The sequence below is a fragment of the Periplaneta americana genome, chromosome 1, assembly GCF_040183065.1.
Source record: "Periplaneta americana isolate PAMFEO1 chromosome 1, P.americana_PAMFEO1_priV1, whole genome shotgun sequence".
Classification (NCBI taxonomy): Eukaryota; Metazoa; Arthropoda; class Insecta; order Blattodea; family Blattidae; genus Periplaneta; species Periplaneta americana.
Window position 1 is genome coordinate 51,486,837 of NC_091117.1, and position 27,387 is coordinate 51,514,223.

The window sequence follows — 27,387 nt, forward strand, 5'->3', positions numbered from 1 at the left end:
GATAGAACTGAAATAATTGTAACTATTGTTGCTTTTAGACATGAAATAATTGGTGTCTTGTGATTGGCCATCCAAACGACTAATCCTATTTGTCAAAATTTTTTCTCACGCAGCCTTCTAGCAAAATTTTAAATTTGGAAAAATCATGCAGAAACATTTCTTGAAAAATCCTCTGATAAGGGTAATCTGACACGTTTTATTGAACCTGCACGTGACATTAAGAGAGTTTAGTAACTCAAACATACTATCTGCGAAAATTGTAAATGTTTTAAAAAATGCCAGAGAGGGATCAGTTATTGTCGTTTATTATAACAAATATCTTAAGGTTGTGAAGCCTGGTGACAATTCCTAGTCTGGTGAGTCATGCTCCCAGCTTCTGACAAAGTGGCAGGCAATAAAGTAATAAAATATTATGTTCCGAAAGGCCTGGGTATGGTACACAAAACACATGGTAAGTGTTACAAAGGAACCGCACCATAGTCGGGGCAGCGGTAGAGGCAAGAATACAAAAATTAATATATCAATAAGCAAACAACGATACAACAACAATTTTGAGTAAATAAATTACACTTAATTTCTTTGACGACATAAAATTCGCAGCACGTAATAAAAAATAAACAAGTACCATCTTACTCAAAATAGACAATTTTATTACTTTACTTTTATTAATTTCTTACAATAAAAGATAAAAGTTCACGTCACACCTTTCACCTTGTGAAAGCACACCAGTGTGCCACATCACACCGGTTGCAGAGCACAGCTGTATAGGTTGAATTGTTGTAAAGAAGTTTCAAGTTAATCAGTGATTATCTAAGTGTTAAAAGTGTATACAGAACAATGGAAAAACATCTGAATTTGAAGTGAATGAGTATGTACGTAGAGACAGGACTTGTACTATTGTGAAATACACATAATAAAAAATATGTATGACTAGCTTTATTCATCGAAAGATTATAAGAAATTAACAAGTTTGCCCATAACTACACAAGGTAGCACTTTAAATCAGGGTAGTCGAGTTGCGCAAATGGTCTATATTGATCCCTTTCCCGTACATGTGTTATGCGTAAACATCTCAAAATGTGCGTCGTGAAGCTGAAAGAACTGCCTATCACACCAAACATTTTAAAATGTTACATTACATTTAGATTTTTTAAAAATTTATGCATGTAAAAAAAGACGGCATTTCTTTTAAACTGCCAGTTTTTTTGTAAATATACTTAATTGATTAAATGGCGATCTTACTCGTGTTAATTATGTAAGCATGTGGGGCTTACAGCTGTTTCGGTGCTACTTGACACCATCCTCAGAGCCTTCTGTGTCTCGGCGCCATCTCAACTTCGCTGCCTGTTGTCATGCTCTGAAGGCTCTGAGGATGGTGTCAAGTAGCACCGAAACAGCTGTAAGCCCCACATGCTTACATAATTAACACGAGTAAGATCGCCATTTAATCAATTATTTATATTCAAGTATTAAAAGTAGCGTACGAAAGATTCAACATGGGTAAATATACTGTTTACATGAAACTGCTATTCCTGAGCCTACAAGCTCTACATAAACATTTGAATATGAAATAGAAACTGCTTCAGTCTGCAGTAGGTACACACTTTTCGTGACCACTTTGAGCAATTAATACGCACATTTCTATTCTATTTATGCACAACTCGAAATGCATTATTTTAAGTGTTTTTGCACAATTGGGATACAGGTTCTGACCATAACGTGCAACTCTGGCCTCCCTCTTTAAACACAAATATTAATTAATATTCATAACTTTTGAACACATTGCGGCAGTATTAGTGACAACAAAACTCCATCACTTACAGTGAACATTTCATAACAATTCTGCAAAGTACATTACATATATAGAAATTATTAGATCATTATTACACCACGCAAACAGGAAACCAGTGTCATTTCGACATATAATCTTAAGATTATGTTTACATATTTCATAATGCAAGCCAGCTAACCATAAAGAAACAATCATATTGCAGCTGTAGGCCTACTTCCTTGCTGATGTTATAACTTATAAGATACTTTGTAAATACACAGTTTTCCGCTATACCTTATTTCATACAAGAAGACTCCACATGTGAACAAATGCATGTGTCTGAACCCCATTCTATTGGCTGCAGGACAAAGTACTTCATTATGCTGTATAAAACGCGAGGTTAACTAGTTCCCTGTCTGAAAATACAACCTGTTGTATATATTGAAGATTTAATAGGAAATGTGCTGTTTTTCTAAACATGAGAAGGAAATATGATATATGAAGCCATTGGAAAAATAATAAAAACTGTCAAGAAAGAATGTGATTTGTAGGCGGGGACAAGCACTTGCCATTGGCAATAGGGCGTAATAAGATGATAAGCAGATTGTGTAATTTATATAATATGGTGACATCAAATAAAATTCAAATATCTTGGAGCAACAGTAAGTAACAAATACAAAAGACACTTGGGAGGAAATTAAACGCAGAATAAATATGGGAAAAGCTTTTGTCATTCAGTCTGCTCTCAAAAAATCTTAAAGTTAGAATTTATAAAACAATTATATTACAGGTTCTTCTGTATGGTTGTGAAACTTGGACTCTCATTTTGAGAAAGGAACAGAGGTTAAGGGTATTTGAGAATAAGATTCTTAGAAAAATATTTGGGGCTAAGAGGGATGAAGTTATAGGAGAAAGTTACACAATGCAGAACTGCATGCATTTTATTCTTCACTTGACATAATTAGGAACATTAAATCCAGACGTTTGAGATAGGCAGGGCATGTAGTACATATGGGCAAATCCACAAATGCACATAGCGTGTCAATTGGGAGGCTGGAGGGAATAAGATCTTTGGAGAGGTCGAGACATAGATGGGAGGATAATATTAAAATGGATTTGAGGGAGGTGGGATATGATGGTAGGGACTGGATGAATCTTGCTTAGGATAGGGACCGATGGCGGGCTTATGTGAAGGCGACAGTGAACCTCAGAGTTCCTTAAAAGCCATGAATGAATGAATGAATGGCGATATCACAACTTACAACATAACCCAAACATGGAGATGGGAATGGTGGTCGATCAGTCAATTTCTGTATGTTCCTTGTATTCTGCAGAATATAATATTGGTGTTGTGCTGTTTTACACACAAATTCCACAATTTGGGACATCTGGCCGACATCTACGGCTGACCACTAGGATCCAGAATACACAACAGAGGTTAAATGAAAAATACAATATGATTGCGGAGAGAATACGGAACAATGATAAATTTAAAAATAAAGTACAATTTGATTTTGGAGAAACATGAGATGAAAATACATTGAAGAGTAATGAAATAAAGTAAAAAAAATATTACATAGTATTATACAAGTGATAGTGTAAAATGGATAATGAATCTCTCAATATCATTAGACAAATTTTGTTAATGTCCTCATTAGAAAATTTAAGAGAAAGGAGAATGGTTTTGGTTAACTTCAATGAAGTTCCCCTAGCACCAAAAAGAAGTCCTTTCACTTCCCATGTATTAATATTCATTTTGTATCTCTCACTGAAATGAGGAATACATGGGTTGCAAATAGATTTCTTTTCATCGTTAACATTATTGGCTTGTTGATCATCCTTCTCAAAATGGACAGTGGGGTCAAGAATGAGGCTTCTTTTAACAAAAAAAAAAAATCTAAAATTATGTTTTATTTAACGACGCTCGCAAATGCCGAGGTTATATTAGCATCGTCAGTGTGCCAGTAAATCTACTGACATGAGCCTATCGCATTTAAGCAGACTTTAAATGCATCGATGTGGCCCAGAATCGAACCTGCAACCTTGGGCACAGAAAGCCAGCACTCTACCGACTGTGCTACCCAGGCCGACTATGTCTTGCTACATACGTGATAATGTAGGCTATAATGTTTGAGTCAGTTGCCAGTAATTCAGGGCTCAAACATCTCAAGGGGAAAAACCCTTTAGAAACAATCCATTACCTCATGTCGATGCTTCATAATGTGAGTACATTCTTATAAAAATCCCTCATGCATTCGATGTCTTGTGTTAGGTTGTTAGATTAAAATAATTATCTATTACGTTACGTCATCTGTCATTGCTCCACATGTGTCGATGCATGCTTCATTCTCCGGTGCGAACATAGAAACAATCAGGAGTTGGGGCGCAGAAGGATTTTGGATTATATTTGTTGAGATGCAGAGTCTTTTTGTATGGAATGAAGATTTTCTTTTTATTAATTAAGATTTGAAACAAACACAACTACTGGTGTAACCTCACCTAAATTTCACTTTCATTTGGATGACACTGTGCAGAAAGAAAGCAACACACACAAAACTGAAATTGAAACATCTTTATAAAATTACACAATTCTGCAAAGAAAACTTAAAATAAAATATTAGAGAAAAGAAGGTACAGGATTGATTTAGAATTTTTTTTTTACATTTGTGGGCTAATTATTTAATTTTGTTGCTTTGTGTCAAGAATCAAAGCAAAAAGAAGAGAAGGTGAAATAGAAAAAGAGAGAATAAGAGATAAGGAAGAGAGAATAGGAGAAAGATAAGAGTATTGGCAGGGGAAGCAGTACAAGAAGAGAGTAGAAGAGGGAAAAGAAAGAAAATGTTGGGAAAGAGAGAATGGAGGATTGGAGAATTAAGAAAAAGGAAGAAAAAAGGAAAAAGAAAGAAAAATTAGAATAAGCTGGAAGAAAAGGAGAATAAGATGAAAAAAAATAGAATAAGAGAGGAGCAGAAATATGGAAGAAGAGAAAGACAGAGGTATATGAAGTGTACAATTAGGGAAAAAGAATAAAGAAGGGACAAGAGAACAAAAGACAGAAAAGAAAGAGGAAGAATAGAACTAACCTGACGAAAACCATGACGAAGTTTAACTTTTTAAGTAAAATTCGTCAAGCATTCAATGCTATGTGATGTGTTATTGCATGATTATAACAAGAATCTCGTTCATCATGTTGTATTACACCGGCGTGAAATTTAATGTATAGGGAAAATCTTCGAAATATAGGCCTACAGCAAAACTAGTCTGTAACACTAAAACATGCAATAATTATACAGTCGTAGATTTCTAATGACGGTTATGACAATAAAGCATTCATTTTTATCAATTATATAGTGCGAGTTTTCAAAAACCTAAAAAGCAAAATGAACATTTCATAATAGGGTAACAGAAATTATCGACTTTAAATTACAATTAATTTTAATTACCGTTTTTTTTTTCAAACTAACTACATGGCATCTTTAAAAAACATTATATAACATGTGTATTTCAAACTATAGTACATTGCCACAAGAAATCCATGTATAAAAAATTGAAAGTGGAATTTCGTGTAGGTGACCATGTGTAATAAATTAGTATGCCCTGTTATTAAAAGAAGACTATCTACTGATTATTGCCAACTAAAATTTTGTTTGATAGCAGTAATCTTGAAACAATAGATTTTATACTACAGGAGAAACAATTTTATTTATTGAACTGTATGGAAACAATTCTTTGAGATCTATTTTGCTGAACTCTTTCCTGGTAGAAGAGTTCCATCCCACAATACGACCAGACTTGTGTAAACTTAACAATATGGCTAAAATTGTTGTTTATAGTTATGTGTTTTTGTGGAAAAAGTAACCAAATGGCAAAAAAAATCTTTAAAATGAAATACAGAACTGAAATTATAATAGTAACACCATGATACAATTATTTTGATTCACATAACCTAAATCTGATAATACTGTATGTTGTCAAAGGATCATGTATGATAAGTTGGCAATAATCAGTAGATAGTCTTCTTTTCTAGAAGGCCTACTAATTTATTACATATGGCCAGGTACATGAAATTCCACTTTCAATTTTTTATACATGGATTTCTCATGCCAATGTTAATTCCCTATGTATACTACAGTTTGAAACACACATGGTATAGTTTTTGTAGCATATTTTGAAATAAGTAACATTATATTCTATTATATATAAAAGCAACATATAATATTTTAAGATTTATAATTATTTACAATCAGCTGGAGGAAAAAAATAGAGTAGGTAACTACCGTACGTGAAAAGTCCGGGTTTTATTTATAATAAATTGATCTAATTTCTTAATACACTGAAAAAAGCTTGTAAAGTCATTGAATCCATGGTGATGAATGCAAAGAATTCCCAATTGATGCTTTGGAACATTTCTTATTTCTCTCAGGAACACTAAATGAAAGCAGCCAACTGTAAACTCTCATAACTGAATATTTTACGAAAATAAAACTGTAAAACAGTTCGATTCAAATGTCAAAATTGTGACACTTCATGATAACTTCTGTACAGCACAGTCATTTAAAAATAACCAAAAACTTTGCTGGTCATGTCTGCGGATTTTTTACAATTTTAGTATGCTTACGGGTATATGATCGCTTGTTGCAAAAGTTTTTATGTTTTACCCAGCTATCAAAATTCTCTATAACTGCACTACAAAGCTTGCACTTGACAATTGAATAGGCATGGAAATGACTTCTGATATGTTTTTCGATAGACGAGTAACCACCAACAGCCTTGGAACAGATGTCACAGGCATACAATGTAGATCTTGATGGTCCTGGTTTCTGGCATGTTGCTGTGTATGGGTGATCAATTTTGCAGACGTACTGACGCCTATAAATAAACACACAATCAAAATAAAATATTTCCATTGTTATTCAACATTAATATGGCAATGAAAGTTAGTTTTTTTTTAATTGGGTTATTTTACGACTCTGTATCAACATTTAGGTTATTTAGCGTCTGAATGAAATAAAGATGATAATGCCGGTGAAATGAGTCCGGGGTCCAGCACCGAAAGTTACCCAGCATTTGCTCGTATTGGGTTGAGGGAAAACCCCGGAGAAAACCTCAACTAGGTAACCTGCCCCGACTGGGATTCGAGCCCTGGCAACCTGCTTTCACAGCCAGACACACTGACCATTACTCCACAGATGTGGACAATGAAAGTTAGTGAAGGAGAATGTCCCTATATAATCAACAGAATAGTAAGAGTTGGTGCATTCTGTAATTGGGAAGCTGAGTACAATAACAGTGTTAATGTAAAACAACTAACACCAAAATACGCACAAATCAACATAAAACATACATCATACCCAGCACAAAAGACAAAAATCACAGCACAAAAAGCGTACATATAAAACAACATTAAACATCTACACTACATAAAATTAGAGTTCTTTTAAGATGCGAAAGAGAGAGTGGTGTGCGGAAAGCAATGGGATGCTAATGCATTTACCTTTCCCAAGAAAAACTGCAAACATGGCATGATGAGTCTTTACAAGGTAAAAAAAAAAACTGTTTTTCTGAACATGGGAGGAGTGACAGTAGGAGGAAGAAGAATAAACTGTATAAGATTTGCTGATGATATGGCATTGTTAGCAGAAGAGGAGATGATACTAAGGGATAATGCTACTGGAGATAAATGACAGCTGTGAGCAGTATGGAATGAAGATACATGCCAAAAAGAGAAGATCATGGTCATAGGAAGAAAAGTACGGTAAAGAAGATAAACTTGCGAATTCTAAATGAGGCAGTAGAGCAAGTGGACAGCTTCAAATACTTAGGGTGTACTATAAGCAGTAACATGAGCTGCTGCCAGGAAGTCAAAAGGAGAATAGCAATGGCAAAGGAAGCTTTTAATAGAAAAAGGAGAATCTTCTGCGGACCTCTGGAGAAAGAACTAAGGAAGAGACTAGTGAAGTGCTTTGTGTGGAGTGTAGCATTGTATGGGGCAGAAACATGGATATTACGACGAAGTGAAGAGAAGCGAATAGAAGCATTTGAAATGTGAATATGGAGAAGGATAGAGTGTGTGAAATGGACAGACAGAGTAAGAAACAAAGCTGTGTTGGAAATAGTGTATGAAGAAAGAATTATGCTGAAACTGATAAGAACGAGGAAAGGGAATTGACTGGGTCACTGGTTGAGAAGAAACTGCCTACGGAAGGATGCACTGGAAGGAATGGTGAACAGAAGAAGAGTGCATGGCAGAAAAATATATCAGATGATAGACGACATAGGACAGACATGTTACAAAGAACACATCACAGCCATAACCAAATCACAAAACACTTCCACATACGCAGAACACATCACAAATACCAACCACACCTACAGCAACATAGACACAGATATGGAAATTCTACATCTTCAACTGAAAAACCAGAAATTAAACACACTAGAGCAATACGAAATATACAGGCACACAAAAACATATCTACATCAAATCCTCAACACGCAACTCAATTTCAGAACACACACACACTTTTTGACTCCACATTACACTACACAAACACACCCTCACAGGAAACGCAATCAGAAGGCCCTAAGGCCACCCAGTTCTGATGATGGCACTCCAGCCGAAACTAGTCAACAAGGTAACCTAACTAATTAACACGTAAAAGAATATATATACTTTACCTATATTCCAAAGAAACATTAGAGCACGCTTCCTTATAGGGGCAGCAGCATTTCCTCTAACGTTAGAGCCCAGTTTAGGTGTGTGTATATTAATCGAAAAAATGCCATATAAACATGCGTCCTATTCCCAATATTTTCTAGCCCCTAATTTTCGATTAATACACACACACCTAAACTGGACTCTAACCTTAGAGGAAATGCCGCTGCACCTGTATGGAAGCGCGCTCAAACATTAATATCTCTGTTGTGAAATGGAGGATTTGGTTGGCTGTATTCAGCATAGTTTTATTGCTAGAGAATTCTACATACAGTAGAACCTCTATTATCCGTGGTAATGAAGGGATGGACTGGACGTTTAATCGAAAAAATCGTATAATCCGTACCATAAAATATTTTCATAAATTAAGTGTATATTACAGTTTTGTAATTCCCTCCATGGTTTTGTGTTTAACATGCTAGATAGTGGACCAGAAGTTCACTTAATTTAAGTCTGGTTGTCAATGATGGGTTTATAAGGGACAAGAAAATTTCTTGTGATGTTTGTTCTCGGAAAGATAGGAATAGTAGAAGTCTCACGTTGAAGATTTACATACTTTATACATTTTATCCTTGTTTTTCCTCAAATCGCACACAGTTTCAACGCCATTCTCGTATTCTGATGCGAAATGAGCTGCGGTTTCTCTTTTCCCAAAATTCTCAGTTATTTGAAGTTTTATTTCGAAACTTAGCAAAATACTTTTGATACCCGTGGAAGATATTTTGCGTTGAAAATATGAAGTACGGGCATTCGAATAGTAGGACAAGGACTGAATGCTGCACGGGTTTGCTATAAATTGTGCGGAAGTTCTTGGGACCATTTCTTTGAAGGCAGGTAGTGCTTATTTTACAAGTTGGGGAAAAACACCTTCAAGTAACTGTTCTTATTGCCGGCAGTAGTACTATGTAAGGTTAAAGGCTTGTAATAATACACTCTAGAAAAAATAAATAATAATATAAGGTATAACACTACTTTTTTTTCGCAGCAAAGAAAGAAAGAAAAGAGCAAGAGAAAGACAGTCGGATAATCCGACCATCAGTTAATAGGGTGACGGATAATCGGGGTTCTACTGTACCAGTAAAGCAATATTTCTTTTATTAATGTTTGAAGATTGAAGAAATTATATTTTTTTTTTACAAATGAACAAATTAGAGTAGGGCATTGCTAATGCTTCATTGCACAATACGAGGTGTTACCTTTAAGAAAAAATTAGATTAAAAAAATAATAATTCTTTTAGAAATAGGATTTCCACTAAGAAAATCAAAAAAATAATAATAAGTTTAAATTTTTAAGAAGTGTTAAGAAGAAAAGATTAAAATTTACAATATGTGATTATGATATTGATATGCATATTCAGTAAAAATTTCAACTCTAGCTCAAAAATGGTGGATTTTAGAAATTTGAGTAATGCATCATCTTAATGAAAGAGGAAATCATGCGAGAAAAATACAATTCTGAGAAACATGTCCTAAAAATCTCGGAGGGAAATTACTCGAGGGGGCAAACTACGCGAGTAATATGGTATTCATTTGTTTTTAATTTAATGTACTTACCACATTAAACTTGAGACACTTGCTTTAGGAGGGGGAGGTCGCTGGTCCACAGTCTGCATCTCTTCAATTCTCACAGCCAAAATATCTGCATTTTCTGTAGATAGCATGCTCTCTTCTTCACTAGTGCCTGGCTGTCCATCAGACACAAGTGTTCCTAAATTGACCACAGACTCTGTTTTCGGTTCATTGTTCTGTATGCTAGAATCCTTTTGTACCTCACCAGTCATTACTTGAATGTCAGGTAAACTAGGAGCTGTGTGATCTTGTACTACTCGAGAATTTGTAACAAAATTACTTATGTTGAACTCTGGTTTCACTTTAAGCCTCATTACGCTGCTTACTTGTGGTGTAGTTGCTTGCTCGGCTGTTTCCTTCTGCACATTGCTACTGGTGCTATCAATGTTTGATTCTTGCTGAATGTTGTCACCAAATGCGCTGGGTGTATTCTCAACTGCCTGGTTTTCTACATATGAAACAGACTCCTCAGGCTGTCCTTGAAGCTGGTGAACATTAGCTTCACCTTTACCATTTGAATGTCCATAATTTTCTTCTGTTGTGAACTCCTCTTTTATGGATATTGTGTTCTATTCAGAAATACAAAATATATATCATTAAAACAGCTGATACATGTACACATGCATTCACATTTCCTATGTAGAGTTCCTGTAAAAGCAGTTTTATTTTTAAAGAAAATGTGTTTTAAAATTTCAACATTTCGCTGGATTACTGCCAATCGTCAGTGTTAGTTTTAAATTATGTACATGCAAATCTTACAATCTTGGCTTAAGGGGACACTCAACTATATTTTGGAACTTTTTTCCTATTTGACCAATCTTTTTCAAATTTGGAGAAAAAGTTTAATATACACATGGAAAGTAACATGCAAAATCTCAGCTCATTAGATCCAATACTTTTCAAAATAAAAAAATATTTCAATTTTTAATCAATCATTAATTGAAATATCACTTTTAATTATCATTTTTTTTTATTTTTTGGCTTTGTGCATTTGACTGTGACTTCTCAATGAATAGGGGAAGAATTCTGCGTATTGATTTAGTTTTGTCACGTAAATTAGTGTAGAAATTTAATTTTTCATTTCTATGACACTTTTTCTTCAATTTTTAAGTTGAGTGTCCCCTTAAGATATTAAACACGGTATATGTAGCAATTTTAACATCAATTTTATGTTTTTATAATTTAGATTTATATACTGCTAGATTTTTATACAAGACTGCATTCATTTGTTGACAAAATGGCGAAAAGAAATGTGAAACCTAAAAAGGAAAAACGAGTTATTGTTAAGATTTCGCGAATAAAACGAGTATTACTAGAATTTGTTTTAAAACTTGAATTATATATATTTTTTTCGTGTTGCTATACGAATTTGTATTATTTCGTGATTCAAAAGTTCGTTTTTTTGGGGGGGGGGGTTATCGGAAGAAGAACAAAGAAACTGTGCAAAAAATTGGCAAAATCAGAACAATTCGCAATATCGCGTGATGCAAATTTAATGGACCTCTTCTATATGTGTATGAATATATAATCAACATAACATTAAATTTATGATTTGTTTATCCTTTCAGTGATGTTTATTTTAAAATGAGAATTCTTATTGACAAACATCGTGAATTTAATGTAGCAACACATATTGCCTAAATAGATTTAGAAAATAACTTTCGACAGACTGGATTGCAACACACTACTGATAATTTGCCACGTGATCAGACTCCCCAACATACACCAAACGTCTACAAAATCTACAAACAAAATCTAATCTCAATAAAACTCAAATAACAAAGTGGAGAACAATATTATTTCAGAAGTAAGGCAGGGTAGTAGCCTTTCACCTCTACTAATCACCATTTACATTAATACTATTATCAAAGAATTAAGGGCAAAAAAGACATAGCTATATACTTATAAATAAAAATCTAAATTTATATACACTGATATTTCCTGATGGATTTGTTCTACTTGCCACACTGAAAGATGATTTACAACGTTCGACATACAACTTAAAATTAATAGCAGAAAGATATTCCACGGACATTTTCTGTGAAAATCTAAGATGATGGCCTTTCGTGATCAAGACCAAGTAAAAATCTGTTCAGATACCGGTAACAAAATTTGAAAGAACTGGATATTACAGGAAAATATTCCAAATATAATACAAGTCTGAGCATCTCTTGTTCAACGGTAATTTTCATAAATGGTTTTATACTCTTTAATGTAGAGAAACAATACTCAGCCACAAAGGTTGCATGCTGAGTGCCACTACCATTTGCAATACATAGCTTAATGGTTCTTAATGGTTACATTTGTGAAAAAACTACTTTATATGTGCATGCACTAGAGAATTCCGATCATCAGCTGGATGGCATAGCAATTGCCACATCTTTCTGGAATTAATGGAAACTAATGTTGTATTGCTGTTAAACGAATTGCTGCTCAGAAAAAATTACAGTCGACTCCTGATAATTCGTGATAATTAATGCACGAACTTGCGCGAAATATCGATAATTGTGAATTATCCGCAAAATTTTGTACTATTATTTGAAGTACAATAAAAGTTAACCTGACAGGTTCGATTACTAAAGCACACTTCAAAAATCAAGTGCAAAATGTGAAACAGAGCAAAACATTTTGAAACATTATAATATTAACAGTGAGGCAGTGGGATAGAATCTTAAAATAAGAAAGATGTTTTACAATAGATATTTACGATACAAGTGGGATAAGAACATTATTAATATATAACAAGTACAGAGCGTTCGCCTACGCGTGAGGCCAGGAAAGCGGCATGTACTGATACGCCGCTTTGTGCGTGCAGTTGTTGAGACACGCTCGACAATCAAGGACATCAAGGTCGACAAGTTATCAGTTGTGAGCCAGAGGTTGCAGTATTTAACACGTACAGTGCAGTTTCTTGACACAGTTGCTTAAATATTCAGCGTGTGTGTAAAATTTGTTAACAATGCAAAACGCAAAATTCACGCTTGAACAGAGAGTTTTTATGTATGATGCATATGTGAAAACAGAGTTATGTAGAGAGGTGCGTAGGCAATTTGAAGTGAAATATTCGGGTACTCCAATTCAGGGTAGAGAAACTGTTAGACGCCTTGTTAACAAATTATGGACAACAGGCTCGATAAATGCTACAATTCCTAAGCAAAAACGAAGAGTATTGACGGGAGAAAAAATTGATGAAATCAGTGCATAATTTACACGCTCTCCTAATAAATCTCTACGACGTGTTTCACAGGAAGTTAGTGTTTCAAAAACATCAGTCTTTACTGCTGCTAAACTTTTAAAATTAAAACTCTACAGAGTATAGTATAGAAAGCGGAAGCTTACGGATACACGATTCCCGCAAGCGACACCGCAGGCAGGCCGTTTTCCTGGCCCCACCCATAGGTGAACGCTCTGTATATTAATAGGGCGTTATCACACATGTATTGTTCAATATCTTATCTACATCTGTTCAAAAATAAAAAAATTAAGCAAAAATAATTTGACGTATATATTTTTTTTTTTTTGGAGCAGAAGATTGAAGCTAACTATCTAGGTAATTTGTAAGCTTTAAAATGAGTGATTCTGAAAGTTTACCTTCAGATATTGAAGACCAAGCTTTAAAACCCATATCTGGATAAATTTAATACAATTATTACTAGAGCCCAGATTTTCATGCAAATGCATGCTTTTTTATATAAGCTGGGTATACTTCTCAAACTTTTTTTTATTATTATCCAATTTAATAAACCCTATTTCACCCTGAGGTATATTAGGGTTATAGTTGGCATCAAAATACATATTTTATAACCAATAAACAATAGTAAAGTGATAATATAAAATAGTGGTCACAGTTACAATTTACATGAATTATGTAGAAGCATGCACATTAGTCAAAGAATGGCTCCTGTTAAAGATTAATGAGATGTTTGAGGAATAATCAATATAAAAGGTATACAAGAATGTCTAACAGTTTCAGAGTAAATCACGATCTTAAAAAGATAATCAATAGTAGATTAATAAAACAAAGTTTCACTTTCACTTTCAAATTAATAGGCTACTTAATTCATGAACAATGGAACAGTTAAGAGTAATAAAGAGATGTTACAAGCAATGATTTACGGTTACAAGCTACATACATGATTCAGGAACAATTAAAATAATTAAAATATAACGCAAGTAATGACTTACACTACCGAATACCGAAATTCTTGAAGGGCAATATATAATGGTAGGGGCAATACAAAAGATTTAAAAACAAATGTAAACAGTACAGTAAAGGAATAGTAGAAAAAATGACTTAAGATTACAAATTAAACACATTCTTTTTAAAGCAATAGGTAACAACAAAGAGACACTAATAACAATACACTGACTGTAGTTACAGATTAAACACATTATTTTAAAAAACAAACACACAAAGGATTAATAGCTATTTTCAGGCATCATTCAAAGGGACCATGACTGTAATTCACATCTTCTTGACGTTATTTCAATCTATTTCAATTTGTTATTTTTCACTGTAACAACGAAATATGTTTCATAAAGCCTCAAGACATTTCTCTATATTTATTGCATCACGGTACTCTTTGTCAATGGCAACCTGTAATGGTTATAGGAAGAAATATATATAAATAAAAATAAAATAGTTATTAAATACATTATTTTAAAAGCAATAAATAGCTATATTAAGAGATCACTTGAAATTTACGAATTATATGCATTATTTACCAACAACAATTGGCAATAAAGAGGTATTACAAGAAATGGCTCAAAATTGGAAATTAAATACATAATTAAAAATAAATAAATAAAAACCAATAATACAATAGTATGCGAAATTGAAGACTTACAGTTTCATAATAGTTGATTAGAACTAATACTTCTCAAAATTCACAAATATTCGTTTTATGACTTACCGATAGTTGATTAGAACTAATACTTCTCAAACTTCACAAATATTCGCTTTATGACTTACCGATTCCAAATAACCGTACTTTCTCCATGCATGTTAGCATGTCTTGACCTTTTTTGGGACTGAATTCATGCATAATGCATATTTTGAAGATTTTTCGATGTAATACAACATATTTAGATTTTTATATTGCATATCATGTCCTATTTTCTGGCTTTAGTGCATATATTACGTTAACTTGCATAATAATGTCTTTTTTTGCTTCGTAGAACCCGGTATTTCCAAGTTATTTATCTATTGAGGAAAAAATAAATAACTGGAATCTACCATTAACATGTTTCATGGCATCTAATCTGAAAATTAATCTTTGGGCTTTTTCTAAATCCTACTTTTGTTACATTGGAATTTCCAACCCCTAATTCTCACTCGTTTACAAGCCAGAGAGGTCAAAATATTGAAAGAAAGGAAAGCAGAAGCAGCATGTCTGCAAACTGCAATATAGTATATTTTTGTGCCGAATTGTGAAATGCTATTATATAACTCTTATTAGAACTGCAAGAAGAGATCTTGTGCCAAAATGGATTGAGGGAAAGGAATTTCTAAAGACGAATGGTGATGTAGTTTATTGTGACTGTTGTAATAATGACGTAACCACTTGTGTTTATTGGTGTGTGCAATAGCGTTGCAGTTGGCATAACACTTTGACCTCACTTTGTCCCAAATTTCTTTGCTTATGTATGTACCTATCACTTTTTTTGACGTAGAAAGAACATTTTCTGTGTTCAAGAATGTGCTTCAGATAATCACATGAGCTTAAATGAAGAAAATTTTAAGAAATTAGTTGTAGTATGTTGTTTCAAAAGAAAATAAAAACGAATGTAATTGAAATCCTATTGGAAAAAGCAACAATTCAAGCTCGATTCAATTAAAAGACTATAATGGTGGTGATGGATGTGGTGGCTGTACAAATCTGCAACCAGAGCAAAACTGCCACTGTTTGATAATTTTGTACAAGTAATGTCAAATTAAGCAGACTGCTCATCTACTTGTGTCACTTTCTGTTCTAAGTTCAGTTTAGCAGTCTGATCTGCCATTTTACCGTCATATCCTTTAATTTGTATATGTGAAAGGATAATATTCATAGAGGTCTCTACTGTGTAGCACGGTTATACAATTTCTGAAATAATCCCATGTGAGTGTTTCTCAGTCATTGAATGAACTCCACTGATGCTAGATTGACCAATGAGAATCGAATGACAGTAATAGTTAAAAGCGCACACACACACATACAAAAACACACAGTAGGGGAAGGAAGGGTATTGGCGCTCACCTAAGGAAAACCATTATTTGTTTTAAAAAAAATGGTCAATCTTAATACTTTATTCACAAAATGCAGACATGAGCTAGTTTTCTTTACATCTGAAATAGTATTACTTAAGAAAGTATTATATTTAGGGAACTATTAGGAAAACAATGAAAATGAGTAATGAGCGGTATTGCCCGACACTGTAGGGCAATGGCGCTCAACATAGTAAATAACATTCACGCGTATTTAGGTGCAGTGATCGCATTTATAATTATGTGATCGATCAAACCCACTGCATTCCTTATGTGTCCAGTTTGCACATACAGTACACCGAAACCACAGTTCATCATCTTCACCGAATTCTCCACACACAGCGCAAATCTCTTCTACTTCCTGAAGAAGTGTGTTTGGATTAATGTCATCTAATTCATCATCGTCACACAAATCATCTTCATCCAGTTCATTTTCTGATGTACTTTCGAATAACTTTCTTTTTGGTTTTTTTAATTTTCTTTGCCCTGATCTTTGATAAAAAGGAACAATGGTTGATTTTGGTTTTTCAGACTTTTTAGTTTTACGTCTGTCAGCTCTGCGCTTCTCTAAGACTTCTAGTTTTTCCTTCATCGGTGATGCTGTAAGTATCTCAGTATACTGTTTGGTATTGCCGGATCTTCTTTTACTGGTGGTTTTTGAGGGGCCAGGAATAGGTAATATTTGGGTGATTGGTATTGATTTTCTATTTTGATTTGTTTCTAATGCAGAAGGATGCGATGGAATTTCTTGAGAGGTCGTCGGCTGTATAGAAGATATTGTGGGTAAATTCTTGTGACATATTGGCTTCACACTGGTTGAGACTAGTTGCTGACTTGTTCCTTCAATCTGATTTTCGTCGTCAATCAATGAAAGAACTGAACCTTCACCTGGTGGGCTCAAATTCATTGCAGCCATAAAATCCTCATGTGAGTAAACATTTGGGTTCAAGGGCCAAATGCCACTCTTTTGAATCCATTGGTCGCTTTTTCCACAGAAGAAACTCTACCATATGCTTGATTGAAAAGCTTTGCAATGTCGTATAGAGTGATCTTTTGAGCTGCATGAGTCTTCAAGAAAGTTTCGCATTCTTTGTCGAACGCTGATTTTAATGGTCCACAGAAGGTGAGGTCAAGGGGCTGCAATCTGTGTGAGGTATTGAAATGATGTGGGTGCCTTTCTCCTTCCAAAAGGAATATGAAGAAAGTGATGTGTGACTGCTGTGGTTGTCCATTATAAGGAGAACAGGGTTATCGATGGAAGCACTGGTTTCCTTCGCAAAGTGTTGTGAGCAGACTGTGAAAAGTTCAGATGTCATCCACTCATTTTTAGAGAACTTGTACAGTGCTCCTGCAGGTCCATCACACTGTAGCTGAGGTGACATTCATTGGCGCGAGAAGATAAACATCGGGGGAATGTAGTGTCCCGCAGCACTAACTGCACAACAGACCGTAATATTCTTGCCCCTCTCCCAGGTGGTAATGGCGCCAACTTGTTTCGTCCCTTTAGATGCAATAATGCGCGAAGGAATATAGACAGTTGAGACCTCCGTCTCGTCTACATTGTAGATCCTCGTGGCTGGAAAGTTGAATTTTGAAAACAGTGACTCAAGATTGCTATAGACTCGTTGGATTTCATCCTTATTAAATGCCAGAATACGGTTAACGCTTTTTTTGCTTCAGGTTTCCTTAAGCTCAATTTTGGATGCCGTCTTAGGAAACCGTAAAACCAATCTTTTCCAGCTTCTCTTTTGTCTCCGGAAAAGTTGTTTTTAATTTAATGTTTTTCTGCATATTCAAAAACTATCTTTTTGAGTTCGGAAGCTGTAATACCAAAGTATAACCTAGAAATCGTCAAAACATACTCTTCAGTTTCATTTTCTTGTTCCTCACTGAAAACACATTTTGCTCCTAAAGAGGGGCCATAAGGCTTTCCCGCTTTTACTCTGTCCTTAAGCGTGCTGAAAGGGATATTGAATTGCCGAGGTAGTTGTCGAATTGAAGTTCCTGAAGAAACTCCTCTAAAAGCTGTTTTCATGGTCTCCATTGTCCATGCTGCCTTATTTGTACACCTTTATCTTTTTTTCGGCATCTATTAATAGTCGAATTAAGACGTTAATTAATAATAAGTTAGAATAAATAGAGACATCGCATTTCGTTAAAATAGAAAGCATAATAATATTTAACATATTGTGTGCTTTAAATAACATTTTATTGCAGTAATATAAGAATAGAGGCTTAAATGGACTGTTTTCTGCAAGGAAATAACCTCAGCTGGAGGGTAATACCGCTCACTTGAGCGCCACAACCCTCCGTAGCAATATTGAAATTATTAATATATAGCGACGAAAGAAGCTTATTAAAGATGTTTATAAATATATCAATGTGAAACTGACTTTATCCCCTACGTGAACATATTAATTGTTAATAATGTAAAAGGATATTTGTTCATATACCTTCAGTTTGAAATATGCGTGTTCTTATAACAAAATACTAACAAAAATATTCTCGCTCACAACAACGAAATGTGCCTCCCTACGGTAACCATTCACCTACTATGCACTTAGCACAGTGTCCGCAAAATAGCATCACCTCCTGAGCTCTTCAAAATTTAAACCAAGCAGATATATTAGCATGAGCGCGATTGCCCTCTGAGCGGTACAACCCTCCGTTCCCCTAAACATTTGTAACAGAGATGTAAAAAATTAAAGTGTACATTACCTGCCAATCTTCAGGGTTTGCACAAATGAAATCATGTTTCTTATGTGTATTAACGGTATCAACAGTTGTACTGATTTCATCTTCAATTTCAATTACTTCCTCTTTAATGTGTATCTGAAAAAAAAATAAATAAAAAAAAACATGGAAAAGTACCAATTAAGATCATTAGTCTAATTAGAAATAAATAACACAGTCCTGCAAAATTAAGGGTCATAAAAGCTTTTCTAAAAAATTATGCTACATTTATGGTTTCTTGGAGTGCTGAATCCAAAACTGAGCTCAGATTTTCTTTGTCACGTATCACTTTTTTCGCAACATGCATTTGCACTTTTAGCAATGTGAATATAGCATCATTGAATTTAATATGGAAAAGTGATGAAGTGAAACATGTTCTGTGGCAAATATTAAAGCTATATACATATATTCATATATGAGGTCTCGCCATCCTCATTGAATAATCAAGATTACTATTTTATGTTAGTAGTCAACATGTAGATACCTATTAAATTGAGAAAAATTCGTTCTGGCACCGGGAATCGAACCCGGGACCTCTCAGCTCTGCCCGATGAGCGCTCTTTCCAACTGAACTATGCCGGGACACGATCCACGGTGCCGGCCGAACTCTCCTCATTGTATTGAGAGGTCCCGGGTTCGATTCCCGGTACTGGAACGAATTTTTCTCAATTTAATAGGTATCTACATGTTGACTACTAACATAAAATAGTAGTCTTGATTATGCAATGAGGATGGCGAGACCTCATATATGAATATAAGTATATACCAATGTTAACAGTATTCAGAAACTGTTGCTGAATATGGCCATAAAGTCATTAAATATGCGCTCCTGCATATATGACTTATATTTCTAAAATGCAGGTAGTAGGCCATTGACAATACAATGAAGAGAGATCGGCTGGCACCGTGGATCGTATTCCGGCATAGCTCAGTTGGAAAGAGCGCTCAGCGTGCAGAGCTAAGAGGTCCCGGGTTCGATTTCCGGAGCCGGAACGAATTTTTCTCAATTTAATAGGTATTAAAGGTATATTTTATAAAAACTATTAGACTGTCATAATTAACAACTCACAAATAAATAAATAAATAAATAAACAAGTAAATAAAGAAATCTTTAAGGATTAATCTTGCTCAGGATAGGGACCAATGGCGGGCTTATGTGAGGGCGGCCATGAACCTCCGGGTTCCTTAAAAGCCAGTAAGTAAGTATGAAACATGGGAGAAAAAATTATCAAATATGTGAGATGGGAGACTGGAGGAAATTTAGGTAAAATATGCGAGAACCCATAAATTATGGTAGACCCGGCAATCCTACAGAACAATTTGTAATACATTGTAACCATGAAAAGCCATGCCATAACAGACTGCTGATGGAATGTAGAAAAAACGAGCCCATGTGCCAGAGATAAAAACACAATTCACAATTCTGTGTACCTGACCTCAACTGATCGGCTGGCACTTTTTTTTTTTTATTGTTAATACTTGAGTGCATTATAACTCTAGTAGTGAAATGGAGTAACAGCTCATTATTAGTTCATTTCAACTACAGATTAAATCTAGTTATTATACAAACATTAATGTAATAGTGCTTATGGGACTCACCATCTGCTCTGATGGAAACAATGGTTCAGTAATTATGCTGCCATCAGCTTCTAGTACCTCTGGCACTTCTTTTTTAATTTCTAGAGGGTTTTCAGCATTCAGAGAATTTTCTGATGCTTCATTGCTGTCGAATGTACATCCTTCTTCTACAAACAGAGGGGGCTGAATATCTAGTAGATTCTTCTGATCACTAGTTGAGCAATGAGGTGTTTCAGTATTCTGAAAACAAAATGTACACAGCATTTTGCATACAATGGATTGTAACAAAGACAATGAAAAAATGGCTTCCAGAAGATTTAAAATTAAGAAATAACGATACACATAACCATGACACAAGAAAAAGATTATGGCCAAACCATTTCTTCAGTTTCTTTTGCCTTTCTACTAGGCATTTGCAACAGAAAACAATCTTTCCTCTCTTGCCTTTTTACCGGGATTCGTAACAGAAAACAATCTTGCCACATCTACATTATGTGCGGGGTGAAGTGGAAGTATTGTAAACCAGAAAAGAAATCTCATGTATTTTTAAGCTACAAAAATAATTTTTTTTGTTCGCCCATCAAACCAGGAAAATGTCTGAGTCTAAAACAGAGACATGACAAACCTATTTTCACAAAAATGGATTGTTACAAAATGTTGGATTTGGGAACATGCTTAACAGACACAAGCAAATGAATTCTAATAAATAAGCAGCATCTTCAATTATGCTAAAGGATGAAAAAGAATAAAATACCTTTCATTGATAAACTTATTTATTTTCTTTTCACAATGGTTGAATTTTGTTAAGATTTCATCACACTAACATTTAAAATGTGTTATACATATGAAAATATGTTCATTAAAAACGAAAGGTACCTACCTCAAACATTTTCGAAGTATCTGATTTCCTTCTTTTAGCAACATTTTGTTTCTTTGCCTGTGTTGGGGACCTTTTTCTCTTCTTCATTCCTGATTGTTGTTCTAACCTTTCCTTCAAGACAATGCCATCACTTTCAAGGTCATTCAAATTGACTGTCATCCTTCCTTGCAGTAAGGAAGACACATCGGGCTACATATTAACACATCAGACATGAAAATAATTTCATTAATCATTAATAATAATAACATGAAACAACCATTAACTTCAACATTCTGATGGCTAGAAAATTCAAATAATAATAGTCTGAAAAGCAGGTCGTGCAAGAATTTGTAGATCACTAGGATTCCCAGAAACATAAAAAGAAAGATATGTTAGATCATTACAATTCCCAGAAACATCAGAAAAAAATATGGGACACTCAGCATTAATTTTAAATTGAGCTTTGGTGTAAATTAAATTATGGTTTATTTAACGATGCTCGCAACTGCCGAGGTTATATCAGCATCGCTGGTGTGCCGGAATTTTGTCCCGCAGGAGTTCTTTTACATGCCACTAAATCTAGTGACATAAGCCTGTCGCATTTAAGCACACTTAAATGACATCGACCTGGGCAGGGATCAAACCCGCAACCTCGGGCACAGAAAGCCAGCACTATACCAACTGCACCACTCAGGGCGACGCTTTGGTGTATATTTTCCAATACAGATGATAATAATGACAACAACAACAACAACAATAATAATAATAATAATAATAATAATAATAATAATAATAATAATAATAATCTAAAAAGCAGGTCACGAAAGAATTTGTTAGATCATTAAGATTTCCAGAAATATCGGAAAAAAAGTTTATAAGGACTCCCAGAAATATTAGAAGAAAATATGTTAGATCATTAGGATTCCCGGAAACATCGGTAAAAAAATATTAGATCATTAGGATTCCCCGAAACATCATAAAAAATACGTTAGATCGTTAGGGTTCCCAGAAAAATAAAAAAAATACGGGACACTCAGCAATAGTAATTTTAAATTGAGCTTTGGTGTGTATTTTCCATCGCGCTTAACCATGCCATCCTTGAACAAAACAATAAATTAAATCAAATTAAATACTATTATTGAAAATAAAATACTTCAAGGATAAAGTGAACAAAATTAATTGAAAATGTACTCCTTACAAAACACGTTCACCTGAGAATATTCTGTTATAAATCAGAGCTATTCGTACAGTACTTTTCTGAAGAATTGATTTATTGTAATGATTGCTTACTGTGAAGCATTAAGTCATGAAATGCAACACAATCCTTGCTGAGAAATGATTTCACAATAAGGACTATATAACGAACAATAACACTTTTTTTTTTTAATTTGGGAGCTTTTCGTCTACACTTTTGAACAGATCCAACAGACTTCATGTACAGACTTACTTGTTAGAAAAAAGTTTTGTCACACAGATACTTCATAAGTCCTAGAAAGGAGGCAGTGCGCATGATCAGACATACAACGAAACAAAACTAATTTTATTACCTCAACTAGTCCTTCTCTTGTGAACTAGGTCGCTCATCCTCTGATCGTGCACACTGTCTCCTTTCTGGGACTTATAAAGTATCTGTGTGTCAATACTTTTTTCTAAGACTGTACATGTTTTGATTTAAGAATTTCTTTCAATTTACTATCGGTATCTTTTTTGGAATTCATAACATTTTTCACTTATTATCAGTAGCGGCTGGTGGTCAAATTAATGAGTGTGCTACAATCTATATATCGGCCTACTGTATATACTTATATGTATTTATCTTAATTTGAGACTCGCCTAGTGACGAAATATGAAGTCCATACGACGTTCCTTCCTACTGCAGAACTTGTCAATTACCCTGGAGTTAAACCCCTCCATCTTGGACATCATACTCATTTCTACTGACAGTGTTGCAAGAGCAGTGAGGCGATCCTGGGACATAGTGTTCCTTAAAAACGTTTTTATGCGTTTAAAGAAAGAAAAACATCTTTCTGGCTCAGCAGTGGTCATTGGTGTTGTAACCAAAATATTTAACAACTTCGTTACTTCACAGAATGGATCCTGTGAATTGTTGGAGGCTATGTTATGTATTGTAACAATTGAACAGCTCCGTCTATATTTCGGAAGTCAGGTCTTCTATATAGAACTCCAAGTTGTGTCTTTAACACTCTTTTGTTCAGCACAGTATAGCTGTTGACAGCAACTTCAAGTTCGCGTTCAGGAAAATTACGCGAAAAATTGTCAAAAAATTTGCTGTTTAATAATTTTGTTGCATCTAGGTAGCTTAAAGAATGAAACGATAAGTAGTTTCCTTAATTATACTGTCACGTAATTCCTTGGCTTCAATTTTCTGGACTGACTGATTCAGGAGGAACCTCAAAAACCAGATAGATGGCAGCAGTAGTTGGACACTTGAATTACCAAACACATTGTACATAGTTCCGAGTTCTTCCACAAACAAGCACTCTTTCGTTACGCTTTACTTTTGCAATCTCCAAGCTGTGTTGTGCTAAAGCTGACTACAGCACTTCCCCGCGTAAAAATAGCCAATCAGAGCAGTGATTTCAGCTTGGCACATGCGCATTAGTTGTCTACATTTTCATGTAGAGTTTTGAGTAGCACAACGTACCGCCTGAGGCACCAAAGAGCGAAGAGCGAAGACTAAACACTCTATAATGCGTCGTGAACATAACCACGGGAAATTGTCAAATGGCAGATCAAATACTATGGTGTTGCAAATACATTATTTGAGCAAAAATTATCATTGTGCTGTAGCACTGTAGCACATAAGGACGGGCCGCCCCTGCTTATTATGATCTCATCAACAAGTGAAATTCAAAAATGTTTATTTATAATAAATATCAGTTGATATTCACAGTTTTGTTCTTCCAGTCACTAATTTTTAAATACGGGACAAAATCATGACCCCAAAGACTTCTTTCAGGACAACATGAAACATTTGCAAAAAAAAAAAAAAAAAAGGAACGTTTCCATATTTTATGGGCTGTATATTAATTAGCTTTGAAAAACAACAACTGAATAGACTACAGTGGACTTTATGTTGTTTGCAAACAGCTGGATACATGAAGAAGATTGAATTGAATTGAATATTAATTAGCTTTGGTTTTAAACCAATCGCAGATCAGACAGTGACATCATAGTGTTTTAAAACGTGACTAACGAGAAAGACAGGCTACGGTGTGACATCACATTGTTAGTCATAACATGGCAAAAATTGAACAAGTTTATAATGCACGTTTAACATGAGTTTATTATAGCAATTCTTTTGTTTTTTAGAATTTTGAACATGTATTTATATTAGGTGATTGTCAAGATGGCCATGACTACACCATGATAACAATGTGACTCGGATTCACGCTGTAGCCTGTCTTTTTCATTAGCCATAGTTTTCGTCTAGTACAGTTCTTGGGTTGGATAGACATTACATATATTTTAAACAAATTCGTTACTATAGCAACTGAAAGTTTCTATTAAAAAATATACCATTTCTTTTACAGACAGGCAGTAACCGAATTATCAAGATTGGATAAAAAATAGCGAAAATAAGTGTAATTTAAGTTAATTTTAATATTTTAAAAACCACGTAATTTTCAATCTGCCAATATGTTCACACCATAAATTTTCTATCTCTTAATCACACAAATAGCATACGAACTTCTGAAGGAAGTTGATGATTTTTGTGCCCTAACCATACTTAATTATTCAATAAAAAATACTTGGAGCACAATACCACATTACACTTTGGACAGTTTTTGGGCTCATGTTCGGTGCCCGTGGCACGATCCCACATGAAACTTTAAATCAACTTAAACAATATAAAATTTCTGATGCAACGATTGATGCCATAGGATCTCACGTGTTAAAATCATCCTTAGCTATAATTAGTAATCATTTGTACCCAACAAAATTTTTATTGTAAATGATTTCCTACGTTTTCTTATCTTAATGTTTTTTCTTTTTCTTTCCAAGTGTCACAAAATTGTTTTGTTTACTTATTATTCTTTATGAATTGATTAGTAGGCCGATCTATCGAACCCTTATTTAGGGCGGCTTTTGTTTATACAAATTATCTATCTGGACGTATGTTTTAAAGTAATTCTATAATAATTATATAATAAATTACATGTTCATTTCTTGGTTTATTTAATGACAAACAAGAAGAAACAACTGAAATTTCAGGCAGTTATTTCAACATTTTTCATATCAAGTAAATAACTAAAACATCAATATATGGTTGTTAATGTGTAACTCAAAAAGCAATAGTACAAGAACTTTCTGACATATATACTTACCAATAACACGTTGCAGTAGTTTAAAGAAATTTCCCCATCATTTGGTTCAGTGTCAACCTAAACAAACGAAATACAAGGCATCTTAAGAAAGTACAATATACTAATAATGAATATGGTACCTGTCTGAAAGAACGTTGAAATTGTGTAACAGTTGCATTTTTTGTTTGTAAAATAAAATCTGTTGTTAAATATTGCTACGTTATAAGTTTAGGCTTATATTCTGTAACCAGTAACCATGTCTGGCCATGAAAATAAACGTAACAGCCAACTGTAAAACGTCTTTCATTTTGAATAATTTCGAGGGAAAAATTGTTCCGGAGCCGGGTATCGAACCCGGGACCTTTGGTTTGACGTACCAACGCTCTACCACTGAGCTACCCGGGAACTCTAACCGACACCGATCCAATTCTTCCCTCTATATCCACAGATACCCGTACCCGGAACAATTTTTCCCTCGAAATTATTCAAATCAACTTTACAGGGAGTTATACCTGAAATCTTGATTTGCATAATACACGTCACTGTTCGTTAACAGAAAACCACAATTTAAGTCACACGGAGTTAGTGTGCACTCGAAGTTGGTTGCTTGACGGTTGTCAGCCCACTTTGAGGTCTGTGGATATAGAGGGAAGAATTGGATCGGTGTCGGTTAGAGTTCCCGGGTAGCTCAGTGGTAGAGCATTGGTACGTCAAACCAAAGGTCCCGGGTTCGATACCCGGCTCCGGAACAATTTTTCCCTCGAAATTATTCAAATCAACTTTACAGGGAGTTATACCTGAAATCTTGATTTGCGTCTTTCATTTTATTTTCTGATAAATTGGCACATTGCTATATACCGTACAACGTTCTTCCAAGCAAGTATTCAATTATTATATTATATTCTTCTAAATATTTTTCAGTATTTTAAGTAAATTTCTTTTTCTTATAATACATTACAATATTTTATACAAATTATGATGTAACTTTCATCAATGATTTTAAATAAAATTTTCTCCCAACCATAACAAAATATGTATGACAAAAGAATCAAATGAAACTAAGATATTTGCATCTGTGTGCTTACATGCACCAGTACTTTCAGGGAAACAATTTAGAAAATTTTTATTCACTCACGAGCTAAGAAGTTCTATAACAACCTATAAAATATTTCAGGTGCCGTCCATACTCTCTCGGAAGAAAGTCCACATTTTCCACCAGAATCAAGAGCCAACTTCCGGTGGACCTCATATTATAATCAAAACTTATCACACCAACCTATGTATATCACTTATTAACAATTTTTTGTTCAATGAGGAGCGCAATCTAGGCTGCTCTCAATTCTATGTCACGTATTGTACAGTATTTGTATTTCATTTAGGAGTGGTATGTATAGCGCTAAATGCACTGATTAATCAACAAATTATAAAAAAAGGATTAGAAAACTGTACGAAATACTAATTAAACGGTGGGAAAAAAAGTTAATGAAATGTTCACACATCAATTTTCAGGCACTGGTCAATAAAGGTGTTGTAAAGATTATGGACGAAAAAATTCGTAACAATTAATTTATGGTTCATGGAGCCACG

The 27,387-nt window shown here is 34.4% G+C and overlaps 1 protein-coding gene and 2 non-coding genes across 3 annotated transcripts in view; 1 reads left to right on the top strand and 2 right to left on the bottom strand.

Moving 5' to 3' along the window:
• Positions 1-629: 629 nt before the first annotated feature.
• Positions 630-27,387, bottom strand: part of LOC138695220 (uncharacterized) — a 59,141-nt gene continuing 32,383 nt past the window's right edge. The window contains exons 5-10 of the mRNA XM_069819683.1: positions 25,822-25,878; positions 21,494-21,682; positions 20,635-20,853; positions 19,021-19,134; positions 10,041-10,624; positions 630-6,640 (exon numbers count right to left, since the gene is read on the bottom strand). Of these exons, the coding sequence (XP_069675784.1) occupies positions 6,352-6,640; positions 10,041-10,624; positions 19,021-19,134; positions 20,635-20,853; positions 21,494-21,682; positions 25,822-25,878 (1,452 nt within the window). The 3' untranslated portion in view covers positions 630-6,351. The remainder of the gene's footprint in view (positions 6,641-10,040; positions 10,625-19,020; positions 19,135-20,634; positions 20,854-21,493; positions 21,683-25,821; positions 25,879-27,387) is intronic.
• On the bottom strand, positions 26,134-26,205 carry TRNAD-GUC (transfer RNA aspartic acid (anticodon GUC)). Its single transcript has one exon. It is a non-coding gene; the product is annotated as a tRNA-Asp (tRNA).
• Positions 26,478-26,549, top strand: TRNAD-GUC (transfer RNA aspartic acid (anticodon GUC)). Its single transcript has one exon. It is a non-coding gene; the product is annotated as a tRNA-Asp (tRNA).